Source organism: Caenorhabditis briggsae, assembly GCF_000004555.2.
Source record: "Caenorhabditis briggsae complete genome, chrIV, whole genome shotgun sequence".
NCBI classification, from domain to species: Eukaryota; Metazoa; Nematoda; class Chromadorea; order Rhabditida; family Rhabditidae; genus Caenorhabditis; species Caenorhabditis briggsae.
In genome coordinates, this window is record NC_013487.2 from 9,325,094 (window position 1) to 9,339,104 (window position 14,011).

Sequence of the window (14,011 nt, forward strand, 5' to 3'; positions counted from 1 at the left end):
CATGTTGATCCAAAGTAAATTTTTCCACCCTCAACACTCAAAACCTTGTCCGTTTTCAGTATATTTCGTTCTACTCTTGTTCAGGTTCCTCAAACTGAGGAACTTCTAAAAAAGAGTCGACTACCTTTTGCCATCACTTTACATCCTTTCCGAGACGTAAAGAATCTCAACATTATTCAATGCTCGAATATTGTCCGCTGCCGATATTGCCGCACATACATCAACCCGTATGTGTACCTGCCTGATCACCGACATTGGAAGTGTAATCTTTGTAATCGGAACAATGATGGTATGTACCTTACATTCCTCCCATTTGGTGTGCTCTCTTAACGGAGACTACTGTAGACGATGGAAGTGCAAACACGGACACGACAAAGTACACCGCGCCAAAAAATCGAGGATATGATTTTTTCATGATTTATCCCGCGAAAACGGAATCATTCAGCTGTCGCTGAACAAACAGTTTCTTTTTTGGCAGTTAGTTTACATTTTTCATTGATCAAATTAATTTAGCTCGTAAAAATCATGCACAAAAATGTAACCTGCTGAGATATGCCATTTGCAAAAAAGTTAAACGTGTCATGTCTCGGTATGCACATAGCTCGCGCTGTCTACTCTCGTTCTGTCTCTCCTTCTCGCTGAAAATTCTTCTTCATCCTCTTTTTTTTCATATGCTCGCATCTCTGATTTCTGTCTCGCCAAAAGTGTGGTTCTTTTCAATAAATCTTGAACCGTTTTTCGATTGTTGTATGTTCTTCTTCTTGTCTTGTCGTTCACACCATCGTTCTCACTGTCGCTTTCCACGTCAACAGTTGAATTTTTCAGAGGAACAATAAAAATTAGAGAACAGTTACTGTACGAAAATAGAAAAGAAGATCAACAACTAGAGGGAGGATCTCGTATGAGCACCAATAAAGGAACAAGATGATGAACCATTACAACCCACATGCTCATCATATTCAGCAAAGGTTTATGTAGTGAGTAAGAAAGTGCCAACTCGGCAACTAGAAAAATGTGATAAAAATCAATAACTATAAATTATGCTGAAAAGCGAAAAATCTATGTTCTTAAAATATAAATTCATATAGAAATTCCTTTGTTTGAAAGTTTTTGCAGAAATAATATTCTGGATTCAGGGGGGAAAGTGCGGTTGGCATCCATCGTTGAATAAATACCGTAGTTAGATTCGCAGGCAGCGGCGCGTTCCCCTGACCAGCCCACTATTGAAGCAACCTTCGGAAAGCCGAAGACAGTTTTAGCTCTATTTCTCATTTTTCCATCCGAGATTTTTTTTTTATATTTCAGCAAATAGTTCAGTTCTGGCGGATGACTCGTTGTTTTGATGGTCAGAGTTTCAAAAAGGTAGATTTCTGCAATTTTTCAATTTTGGTTGAAAATTGAATGTTTTCATGAGTGTTTCGTTAAAATCACACGAATTCAATTTGAAAAAAATATTGATTGTGGACTGTTAATCGTCTCGATGAGCTAAATTCCAACTCGGATTTTTTTAAATATCAAAAATACGATACAATTTAATTGTTTTCAAGAAAATTTTTAAAAAAATTTCATAATTGCTTGACAGTAATATTCAACCTATTTTTAGTAGTAATATATCGTACATCATAGATTTTTTGGTTTGTAAAGGATGAACGTGTGTCTGATGAAATAATCATCGGTCGCTTGACTATCGATTTTCTCGCTGCGGGTCTCTCATCTGGTGTATACTTTGTAGACAGTAGACATAGACAGAGCAGAACTTATTCTTGTTCGTACCATCGATTTATTGTTCGTGGTTCACTTATAAGGGACATTGTTCATGTAAGTTTCTAGTATATACATTATCAGAGATTAACGATGCATTAGAATTTGAGCGGGTCAAAAAATATATGATTGCATTGTTTTTCTTCCAGTCTAACTTCTTTTTTCAGTGATGTGATGGCATCGGGTGAAACTTCAACAGAGTACAAAGACAAACAGGGTGGTGGAGCTGGTCAACCGCTCACCAAATCTGAGAACAACGATGGCAAAAAAACTTTGACAAATGGAATGAGCCGAGTGCATCGAGTGATGACCGATGAGGAAATTGCTCAAGGAAGGCAGACACGGTGGACGGAACTCGAAATACATGGTATGTGTTCAATCTAATATACTTTCAAATATAGTTCCGCATTTTTCAGGCAAAGTCAAAAATCTTTCCCCTGCCGTTTGGCAGTTGACCCATTTGTCGGCGTTGTTCCTCAACAATAACCAATTGTCTCGATTACCACCCGAAATCGCGCAGGTAATTACTATTTTTTGAAATCAAACTGTCCCTCTATGGAGTATGGATCCTTTTTCAGTTGACCAATTTAACAATGCTCGACATATCCAACAACAAGTTGCGGTCACTTCCAACAGAACTCGGCGATATGATCTCATTGTGCCATCTGTACCTGAATCACAATCAACTGCGAGTACTGCCGTATGAGCTCGGAAAACTGTTTCGAATTCAGACACTCGGTCTTCAAGGAAATCCGTTGTCACCTGAGATAAGCAAAATCTATCATGAGACCAATGGAGCACATAAGATCCTGCAGTTCTTGCTCGACCATCTGACAAGTGAGTTTGTTAAACGCATAGTTCTTGGTACAGCGTCTTCTTACGTAAAAAAAATCTTCAATGGGGATACTGTTAGTGCCAGAACCCAAATTTGGTTTCATCATAGCTTTTTGAAAACAATTATCTCATCTAGTAAAAAAGAAACGGGGATATCAGCCTAGTTAGTTCGCTGAAGTTTCAGTCAATTCCTTTCAACACGAATTCATCTTATTTTCCATTCGGACGTCCCTAAATGACGTAACAGTTGCACGACAGAACCGTAATAGGCTTCGCTTTTGCTTTCTTTCACTAAAACTTCTTCAGTTCATTAACCATCGTTCGTTATCGTTGTTATCCGTTGTCTTCTTTTCCCATGCTGTCACTTTCTCTTTTTAATGCCTCCTCTGTCTCATTCACCTCTCCAGCTTTCGCGTGAAAGTAAAAAAAAACAGCATCGAACCAACATGCAAGGGTGATCATAATCGTAATCGAATCACATAAATACTTTAGTGTAAACCGAGACAACGTTGGTTCTCAACCTAAACTTGTGACGAGAGAGAGAGAGAGATGGAAAGTAGTACATAACTTGTTTTTTTAAATTACAGATTATTTCTATTTTCGTCAGACATTACTGAAAAGTATCTAATAGCGAAATAAAGAAAACAAAATAACTAGTAACATAAAGTGACGGAATCTGAAGAGAATTACTTGGGAATTTTTCCGGATCCTGACTTTTTGGATACCTCCTTTTTAAAAAATAGTTACATGTATTCTGCCTTTTCCTGAATGGGAAGACATTTTTGTGAACTTGTCAAATGTCTTGTAAAGAATACTTGAGCGCTAAACTACAATAATGGGAGAGTATGATTTCCTTCTGATTTCTTCGGAGATCACTATTCGGATTCAGCAACACTGGTTTTGGTCGATTTGCTTTCAAAATCGTTTTTTTTTGTTTCTCGAACTTGCGAACATTATATCCAACGAGCCATCCATTCACAGTAAAGTTTCCTTTGAAAGCCCTGCATATGAAAGTTTAAACTGAAGAAACGCAGAAACGTATATTGGCAGAGTGACCACCACCACCATTCGTATACGGTTTTTTGGTTCTTCCCGTCTGCGTTTCAATTCACTGTCACTCTATTTCTTCGCTTATGATCATCTGTTCTTCTTATGTTCTCCGGGTCCCCATATTCTCCTCGTTCTCCACCACGACTTTCTTTTCGCTTCCTTCTGCCGTTCGCTGTTGACGATTGGAGAAAACTCCGCCTCTTTCGGAAAAAAAGTGTCTTCCTTCGAAGTGTGTACGCCCTCCTTCGTGTGTTTGTGTGTGTCTGCAGCAATCGGCGGCAGCACATTGCATGAGTTTGAAACGGGAACAAGACTCCGCCCTGACTGGCTTTCTATATTGAGAGTAGTCTTCATCTTCATTCTGTATTTTGAAAGTGCTTCTTCGTTTTCACTGTATTCCATCTACTTTCACTTAAACTTTCTACTTATTCTTACTGTATCTCTTTATTGTGTTATTCTTGAACGCTGGTTGTGATTCGAGAATGCTCTGAAAGAGTTTTCGAACATGGGCGACAGCGGAGAAAGCGAGTCGCCATCAAGAAGAAACTCGAGTGGAAAAAGATTTGTACGGAGAGCTCGACGATGGGCCGAATTGCAACAGAAACGACAGGGACGTAGGAGCTGCGAGGACGTTGAAATTCCAACTGTTCAGTCGGAGGGTCATTTTCATCCAAACCAGTCACATTTCAATGGTCTGCATATGCAACACCGGAGTGCGGATACAGAGAATAACTACCGACCACCAGATCTACCGCATATTTATGATTATGTTGAAATGGCGACTGCGGGAACTCGTCCGATGGTTTTTGAAGAAAATCTCAGCTATGAGTTTCTAACTCAGGAAGAGTTTCACCTCAAACAAGCTTTGGGACACACGCGAAGTTTTCCTATTGCTATTCTCCAGTCGAGAAGACGCCAAAATCACGAATCTAATGGGTACTCCTTGTCTTACGGTTACAATGAACATCAGCCTTGCCAACGAACAAATTCCGATGCACACCATTATCACAGTTTCCAACAGCCCAGTTTTTCTCACTTCCAAAGTTCTTCATCTTGGAATAATCAAGCACGATCATCGTTGATGAATCCGATAGACAATGCTCTTTCATTGATTACAAATGATCTCTCTGTCACGAGTTTATCTGATATGTCTACAACATCACCTAGTTCAATCTCAAACAAATCAGAAGAAGATATCCCTGCGAATTTCGTCAAGATTCTTTCTTCACTGCCAAAGTCATCAAATGCTGGTGATCTCCCTGTTCAAAATGTTTTGACCCCATCACACACTTTTGGTGAGTTTTCCCCATTTTTTTCCTCTGTGGGAATTTTATGCTTTCCCCAAGAATATCCACCACCAGAATTTTCTCTACTAATATTTTCTTTTGTCGCAAACTGTTTCCTTTGATTACTATCTTAAACATGTTCTCTTCACTTATCTGAACGTTTCATTCCAAATAGCGGTTTAAAAACTATCTGACAACTGACATCCAGACACAGATTGAGTTAGACCAATATTTTTCTGGGGCGCACGATCACCTATTGCATATCTGAATTTTCATTTTTCTTGTTATCTCTGCGCATCTCTTTGGCATTGAGAAGCAGCACGCATGGTCGATGGCGATTACGCCATATTTTGACGTAAGACTGAGAAGCGACATAGAGATAGATATGAAGCGAACGTGTATACGTTTGTAGCATAACGACAGGAGAGAGACCGATGGCGGCAATGCCAACGGTATGAGTGTGGACAGCGGCGACGGTAGTGGTGTCGGTGCGTTAACAAGTTTTTGCCGCCACTTTCGGACGGTGTCAGATATTCCCCCTCATCTTCAATGTCGATCTATGGGTGGTTCGTTGACAGTTTAGAGATATTGAAAAGGCGTGTAGAAGATTAGAGTCAGATTGTTTTGGTATCTGCGCATATAGTGAAAGCAGCCAGGAAGTGTTGAGAAACAGGTGATTGCGGGTACTGATAAACGAGTTATCAGCAATATTTTGTGACAATAGAAATGAATACGTCCAGAATGAGCCTTTCTGGTACCGACATATATTTCCCACTTCTCAAAATCTTCACAACTTTAAACAATCGAAAACCGTTACTTTATTTGGAGAGTTATCTGAGCTCCCAGAATAGGGAAAAATATGAACAATAGAACAACCGTGTTATTTACAAATGATCCAATTGGAGTGTTTCCTCCTCCTCCTCAGATCACAACCTGCACCATCACCCAACATAAACCAAGCCGTGTTCTGACGACGAGTGTGACAGAGAGTGTTTTGGGTTGCCCTATGATGCACGATATGTTTGCACACGGTTTCGAGCCGTCCGAGGCGATAATTGAATTTAGCCACCAGTGGCGGCAGAGAGAGTGGATTGGTCGTTTGAACATGCAGCCTGTGTCTGAAAACTGTGGATCGAAGATAAATATAGAATATGATCCTCGAAATTGCTCAGCAAGACTATGTTTAGCTTTTCTTTTTCAGCTACAGCAGACGTTCCGATTTTCGTATAGATTTTGAAAAAAATGCGAATTCATAGTCAATAAAGAATAATGTATGGAGGAAGTTAATGAAAATATATTATAGTTTTAGATGAAGTTTCGGCTTCGCTGTCTTTTCAGTCTTAAACTTTCGAAAAATTCATTGTAGGTGTCTATGCCAGGTTGCCCTGTAAAAATCATTACAATATTTTTCTGTTCACCTATGAATGTTCTCAAGCGGGCTACTGTAGTTTCTTGATGCTAAATTTGTATAATAATAACGTTTCTGCTGCGCTTGAACAGACCAATGAGTGCCCATAACATTGCGGAATGGATGGTATTCTAAAAAAAGGAATAAAAGCTCAAAGCATAACAATATCAACTTTTCAGTCCCCATTTAAATACAATAGAAGACGTTAGGGTGAAATTATGAAAATTGGCATAACTCTCAACTATTCCTTTTTCAGTTAACACTCATCCACCACCTGAACGCAACTGGGTAATGATTCGACATGCTGATCCGGAACGTCCTATTGGTAATCAGACTTTTTTCCAAAGTTATCGAATTATCGAGGCTTTCAACGAGAACAAGATACTTATTATGTTTTTTTTTCAGCCACTTTCACGGTTCTGTGCTACAATGTGCTCTGCGACAAATATGCCACAGTTAACCAATACTCCTACTGTCCTTCCTGGGCTCTGAATTGGGAGTATCGAAAGTCGCTTATCATCAAGGAGATACGCACCTACGAGGCTGATGTTATCACTTTGCAAGAGGTCGAGACTGAGCAGTATCGTACACTGTTCCTCCCAGAACTGAAAACACTCGGATATACAGGAATATTTGCTCCTAAAACTCGTGCAAAGACCATGGGCGAGGAGGAAAGAAAATATGTGGACGGTTGTGCTATTTTCTGGAAAGTTGATAAGTTCGATATGGATCGGCAACAAGTTTTCGAATTTTCGTCTGTTGCTATGAAGAAAGCATCCACAAGTGAAAATATGCTCAATCGAGTCATGCCTCGTGACAATATTGCGCTTTGCGCTGTGTTGAAGATCAAGGAGAATGTCTATGCCAATCGTAAGCCATCATCTCTTTTTCAATTTTATTCAAAAACATATTTTAGGACGAATGACTATCCCAGCTAATGATAACGTTGTTGGAAATCCACTTGTCGTTTGCACAGCACATATTCATTGGGATCCCGAGTTCTGTGACGTCAAGCTGGTGCAAACCATGATGCTCGCTCATGAAGTGTCCAGAATTCTCGAAGACGTTTCAAAGAAATACATGATCACTCAACAGCAAGTTCCTGTGCTCATATGTGGAGATTTGAATTCTTTGCCAGACTCTGGAGTCTTCGAGTATCTCTCTAAAGGCCAAATCACACGGCGACACTTGGATTTAAAGTCGTTCCGAGAGGACTCGTGTCTTGAAAAGTTTACCAATTCGTCGGACAAAAACGTTATCAGCCATCCCCTTCGGCTAGATTCGGCTTGCGATCTGCAATCTATTCCCTTCACCAATTACACCTTGGACTTTAGAGGAATGATCGACTACATTTTCGCGACGCCACAATCACTGGCCAGACTCGGAATTCTCGGTCCATTTGATCCACAATGGGTTGCAACGAATAAAATTCTCGGTAAGTCTTTTCATATATGTTTTCTCTGTAAGACACGAATTCCAGGCTTCCCACATCCCCATGTACCATCCGATCACATTCCTATTATGGCTCAATATGCCATAATACCGACAACACATCAGCGACAACCACCTCCACCACAACAAACGGGTCATCCTCCAGCTGGTGTCATCGGAAGCGGTTACCCGGCACCAACTCAACACTCGTTCCTAAGATGATGATGGTAACTGTATTATCCGTGATTCAATTCGTGTACAACTGGCTCTCCCCCTTTTCTCACCCATTCTGTCTCATACCTCATCCGTTTATCAACACTCCTCCTCCCCCCAATTCTCTTGTATTTGTCCTATTTTTCCTCTCAAAATAAGAAAACTTACGTATAGATGTCGTTTTGGTACGATTGATAACTCGTTCGAATTGTGATATTTTTGAATTATGTTTCAACACGCATTTTCATCTGTTTCTGTTCTCTACGAGTTCTCTCCCTCTCTTTTTTTCGATCCGACTCTCTCTCTCTCTCTATTCTCTCTTTATACTTGTAGTTCCAACTTAATTTCATCTTATTTCATAAGCTCTTTTGATCAGTTTTATTGCGTATTTTGGTAGCCCATGGGGTGTTCAAATTTTATTCCACTTTAATTTTCATTACTTCACACAGATATTTCGCTTGGCAATTTTTGTTACCAAAAGAAGAATTGAATTTTTCTCTCGTTTATTTTATGTCTTCCCCCAATTATTCAGTAGATTCTTTTTTTTTCGTGACTCGTTTACTGAGGGTTTCATGGCGAAATGGTCTCGCAACGCACGGTTACGGTGTCGGTGTGCAGTGAGAGCGAGGGGAAGAGGGAGAAAGTTAACTATAAATTTAGATTAGAGACCTTATCTTGAGTTTTGGTAAAGTAGAATATTCTTGCGTGGTGCTCGCTGGCCGAGTTTCCCTTCCTGGCCTCTCCTCTCGTTGTGTACTATTTTACCGTCATTGCCAATATATCCTACAGTAATTTTCTTTGTCTGGTTCCATGTATAGTTTTTGAGCACTTCATGTTTACTTTCTCAATTTCTGCTCTCATCCCAACTCTCTCCACCACCCTCTCGTCCAAGTTGCGTGTTCCTGCTTTGAATTCTTTGTTATCGGTCTCGAATTAACCCCCTCCTTCTTTTGATGTTCCCACTTTATTCTTGTAGTTACTATAATTACTTTATTTCCCTGAATCTTTTTTTCATTCGAATGAAAAGTTGTACTTCTCAATTTGAGTTTTATGACTCCAGCTCATAAAGTTAAAAAAACGGCTGTGCAATGAAAGTTTTAATAATAATAATAATATATTTATTTGCAATGCATGGGGGGGGGGGGGAAATCGATAGATAATTTGGCAAGAAATGGGACCTGTACAAATAAAAAAGTAAAATGACCAGACGGACCGACTAGAGCCCTGTATGTCAAGTGGGAGGGATCAGAATATCATAAGGAATCGCTCCTACTCGCTTAGCAAACGCCACCGGACTGAGCTTAGAATTTATCACCTTACATACACGGTTCCACATAGACAAGTTTCTGTGAAGGAAGCAGTCAAAGTATTAACCGTTGATTTTGAACAAATACGGGGCTCTGTTAGAATGGCTGGGAAGAATGTAGGACGACATAGAGGCAAAATGGTATGAGTTCATAACAATTTTGTGATAGGTACGAAGAACTAGAAGGGTGCGGCGATGAAGGGTGGTTAGCATAGAGAACTGGGAAAGGCGATCGTTGTATGAATTGAAGTGCATATTACATCTCTGAAAGACTTTTATGGTGAAAAAACGAAGAGGAGATTCTAGTTTATTGGCAAGTGTGGCATTGGATGGATCGAAAAGTTCACAACCGTATTCGAGGACCAGTCTAATGTAGGTGTCGAAGAGACGGAAATATAAACAAGGGTTTTTCGATTGGAACGTTTTCAGTATTTGGCGGGACTTGAGTTTAGCAGAGTAGGCAATAAGATTGATGTGTTTGTCGAATTGAAGTTGATCATCAACTAGTATACCTAGGTCCTTGAATGAGCGATGCGGAGTAATGGGGGAACCCTTAATAAAATAAACTGTCTTAGGATCGCGTTTACCATAATGCATAACGGCCGTCTTATTTTCGGCTAGTTTGAGTCTTCAGATGTCACACCAGTGCTCGACGATTTCGATACTTCTCCGCATATCCAGTGTGTCGGAACAATCAATCGGTAGAAAATAACCTAAAAACAATACTTCTCTGTCAAACAAATCGCTGGTGAATTCTATTGTTTTCTTTGCAATTCTTTTTCAAATTCCCGCCTTTTGACTGCTATACGGTCAACGTTTGTCTGTAAACACAGTCATCATACACTGCGGACTATGCGTCTCAGATGACGACAAGCTCCTACAATTTTCTTTTTTTTTAAATAAAAATATACAAATTCTTGTATTTAAACATCTCGCTTTGAACGATAATAATATTAAGTTTTGAAGATGGCACCAATCAAAAAGCCAAAACCTGATGGAGTCAAAAAGATCTCTTTCAACGCAACTGATGTGACTCCTGCTCGCGGTGTTGAAGAAAAAATGAGTTGGAAGGAATACAAAAAAATGAAGGAGCAAGTTGGAATCGGGATGCCAAAAAAGTTGAGGAAAAAGAAGGAACCAATAGCTAATGAAGAAGATAGTGGACCGAAGAAACCAATGAAGCTGACTAATGCACAAAAGGAAAGACACGATACTGGTGAATATTTTCAGTGGCTTATTTTCAAAAAACAATTTGAATTCAGGCGCTGGTGTGATTGATCCTTCAACAATGAGGTCGAAGCTTCAACAGGAAAAAATGAAAATGACAAAAGAGAAATTCGAGCGAAGAATCGAAGCAACCGCGAAAGCGGAGAAGCGGCTTGTTGAAAATGTAACTTTTTCTTTTCCATTTTTGATACTATAAAAAACATTTTCCAGGCAGGATTCGTGGCTCCAGATGATGAGGAAGACAACGTGTTAACATATAGCGTTCGTCAAAGAGACATCGTCGAAGCTGTAGATTTGGCGGCAGCCACTAAACATTTCGAATTGAAGCTCCCACGTTTCGGACCATATCACATTGATTACACCGACAACGGAAGACATTTGGTTATTGGTGGAAGAAAAGGACATCTGGCTGCTATCGACTGGCAAACTAAACATCTTCATTTCGAGCAAAATGTGATGGAAAAGGTTTCCGATGTCAAGTGAGCAGATCGATTACTGTTGTTTGATTCATTCTAAGTTTTAGGTTTTTGCACACGGAAAACTTCATCGCAGTTGCTCAAAAGAATTATACATATGTATATGATAATCTGGGAACCGAATTACATTGTCTCAAAACGATGTATGACACAGCTCGCCTTGAATTCTTACCTCGTCACTTTCTCCTCGTTGGTGGCTCGCGCAACTCTTTTCTCAATTATGTTGACGTTTCCGTTGGAAAACAAATCACTTCGTTCGCAACCAAATGTGGAACTCTCGATGTAATGTGTCAGAATCCAGCTAATGCTATCATTCACACTGGACATACAAATGGAACAGTATCGCTATGGTCTCCAAACTCCAAAGAACCACTTGTCAAGATTCTTGCTCATTTGAGTGCAGTTAAAGGGATTGCAGTTGATGACCAAGGAAACTACATGGCGACTACTGGATTGGATAGAAAGTGTCGTATTTGGGACGTTCGGATGTTCCGCCAGCTTCATGCATACTCTCTCCCATTTGGTGTCTCCAACGTGGCAATCTCCCAAAAATTGGACGTTGCTTGCGCAGTTGGAAATCATGTACAGGTCTTCAGAGGAATGCACAATGGAACTTGCAAAGAACCATATTTGGTGCACAATTGCGGAGGAGTTGTCACTGATTTGAGATTCGTACCATGGGAAGATGTGCTCGGAATTGGTCACGCTGGAGGATTTACAAGTATGTTGGTGCCGGGAGCTGGAGATCCAAACGTGGATACATTGCGATCGAATCCATATGAGACAAAATCACAGAGAAAAGAGAGAGAAATCAAACAGTTGCTCGACAAGGTAATCCGACAGAACACTTGTTGTTTTAGTTATTTCTAATTATTTTCAGCTGCAACCAGAACTTATCAGTCTGGATCCTGAAGACATCAACAAAGTCAATGAAGGTCTTTTGGAAGTGGAAGAGGAGGAACGAAAGAAGATACTCTACATCCGTCCGATGTCGGTTCAATACACACCACGTCACAAAATGCGTAGCAAGAAGAGCGGATGGAAGATGGAGGCACGCAAAAACATTGTCAAAGATAAGATTAGAATGGAAAGAAATATGGAGAAGCATGCTGTCGAGAAAGAGGTCTTCGGAGAACCTGAGCAAGCAGAACAGTCGAAAAAGAAACACATTCTCGATAGGCTTAAGTGAAGAATGTTATCATGTTGTTTTTCTTGTTGATTTTAAGTTGTTGGAATTTATATTTGTTTCTTTTGCATTATTAAAGCTTCTAAAAATTTCAAAAATCTTCATTCAATTAATAGACATGAAAAGAAAAAGTTAAAATTGATTATTTTTCTTCATCTTGGTCCTCCTCTTTATCGTCGTCCTCATCGACCTTTTCGACCTCATCACCATAGCTGTGGTTCTCTTCCAGATCGTCCAGAACACCCTCTGCGAGCCTTTGTCCCTTCTTCTTCTCCTCTTCCAACTCAGCAACTAACTTCTTGTGGCCTTCCAATGAAATACTCATCTGATTGATCTTCTCCTGGATCTGCGCTGTGAGTCGTGCATCGAACTTCAGCTGAGACTCTGATTCGTCGAACTTCTTCTTGTAATAAGCAGCGTTTTTATTTGCTTCGTCCAGTTGTTTGGTGAGATCGTCAAAGCTTTCCTTCTTGTTTCTCACAGTTTTCCCAATTAAAATCAAATAGCGATCGATCGTTTCTTGGATGCGTTGTGGTTCGAGGTAAGTTTTTGCGTATTGACAGTTTGTCAACATTCTGTAATTATTTTATCATAAAATATTCTAGATTTGAAATTTCTCACATTTCCTCGCTTTCGTCGAATCGGTCCGAGAGTTTCTCCATCAGCAGTCCCACCTTGGTCAAGTTCCAATAGCCTCTGAAATGTTTAATTTTGTTTAAATATTCCTTTTTCATTATATCTTACTTTGCCTTGTTCTTCTCTCGTTCTGTTTCCAATTGCATCAAAAGATCTTTCAAATCATCTCCTGCTTTCACTTGATTCATTGCAATGATTTGTTTCAGATCCTCATTTTCCTGTTGCGCTTGTTTGAGTTTTTTCTCCAAATCAGTCACATACTCCTCATTTTCCCTGTTTTTCGTCGCAGCATACAATTGGGAACGTTGCTCCAAGAATTGATCTTTGAGTACTTTGAATTGTTCCTTCATGATGTTCAATTCAGAATCGGGAAGAGCCATGATTTCTGAAAGAAGATCGATTTTGAACAAGTAGGCTGAGAAGAAGAAGAAAATGAGGAACAACCGTTCAGAAGGGTACGGGGCGAGTAAGAATGAATAGAAAGGGGGAAGACAGAGCAAAAGAGTCCCCAACCAGATCGTATCTACGAGACAGGTGACCTTTTTCTGTCTGGGAAAGGACACATCGTCCTCTTCTCTGTGTTTGCCTTCAGTGGTCCCTGGGTTGTGTTGTCAAGAGTCGATTTCTATGGTGACGTCACAGTCTACGAGACAGGGGAGGAGTTGAAGGACATTCAGCATCGACATCGGAAACGCATCCACCGGCTCTTTGGCAACCCGACCCATCAATAAACATCGGAAGATTGTATCCATCTAAAAATATTCTATGCAGGACTTTGAAATTATTATTCTGGTACAAAAAAATCGGAGGCAACTACCGTAACCTTGAAAAAAAGCAACTACCGTAACCTAAAATTATTTTCATTTTCTGGATTTCTGCAATCTTTGGAGGAAAACAAAAATCGACAAATAGAGAAACTTCATTCATTGGGTTGGTACTGTATTTTTAGGAACGATCTAGTTAATTATTATATTTGTATTGATTAAAAATGTAATGTTTTGTTTGATACCCTCTGAATTAAATAATTGAGAAATCGTTTCCATATTTTCAGAGCCCTAAAATTAACTATAAGTTTTAAATGGAGCGCGACCGGCGAAAAACTGCTCGTGGGCGGCTGAAAGCCTAGTCACCGTCTTACTATTAGCAATGCGGGCGGGCCGTTGACGGATGGTAGACGGATCATCCGTTTACTGTGAA

General features: G+C 39.9%; 4 protein-coding genes across 4 annotated transcripts in view; 2 read left to right on the forward strand and 2 right to left on the reverse strand.

Moving 5' to 3' along the window:
* Cbr-sec-24.2 overlaps positions 1-599 on the reverse strand; it is a gene marked incomplete at both ends in the record, with an annotated part of 4,813 nt that extends 4,214 nt beyond the window's left edge. Inside the window, one exon of the mRNA XM_045235699.1 lies at positions 530-599. Within this exon, the coding sequence (XP_045092361.1) occupies positions 530-599 (70 nt within the window). The remainder of the gene's footprint in view (positions 1-529) is intronic.
* Positions 600-1,890: 1,291 nt separating this feature from the next.
* Cbr-ccr-4 lies at positions 1,891-7,965 on the forward strand (the record flags this gene model as incomplete). The annotated part of the gene is given in 8 exon segments (XM_002633600.1): positions 1,891-2,128; positions 2,178-2,281; positions 2,340-2,598; positions 4,325-4,344; positions 4,349-4,940; positions 6,745-7,209; positions 7,256-7,774; positions 7,820-7,965. Coding segments are annotated over 8 exon segments (2,343 nt in total), but the record flags the coding sequence as incomplete, so codon positions are not given.
* A 2,290-nt stretch (positions 7,966-10,255) lies between these two features.
* On the forward strand, positions 10,256-12,181 carry Cbr-wdr-46 (the record flags this gene model as incomplete). The annotated part of the gene is made up of 5 exons (XM_002633601.1): positions 10,256-10,505; positions 10,552-10,679; positions 10,727-10,995; positions 11,040-11,823; positions 11,873-12,181. 5 exons carry the CDS (start codon positions 10,256-10,258, stop codon positions 12,179-12,181), a joined length of 1,740 nt encoding a protein of 579 aa, XP_002633647.1.
* Positions 12,182-12,320: 139 nt separating this feature from the next.
* On the reverse strand, positions 12,321-13,566 carry CBG03320 (the record flags this gene model as incomplete). Its single annotated transcript, XM_002633602.2, has 4 exons — positions 12,321-12,753; positions 12,800-12,874; positions 12,923-13,412; positions 13,455-13,566. The coding sequence occupies 4 exons, from the start codon at positions 13,564-13,566 to the stop codon at positions 12,321-12,323; spliced, it is 1,110 nt and encodes a 369-aa protein (XP_002633648.2).
* Positions 13,567-14,011: the final 445 nt, after the last annotated feature.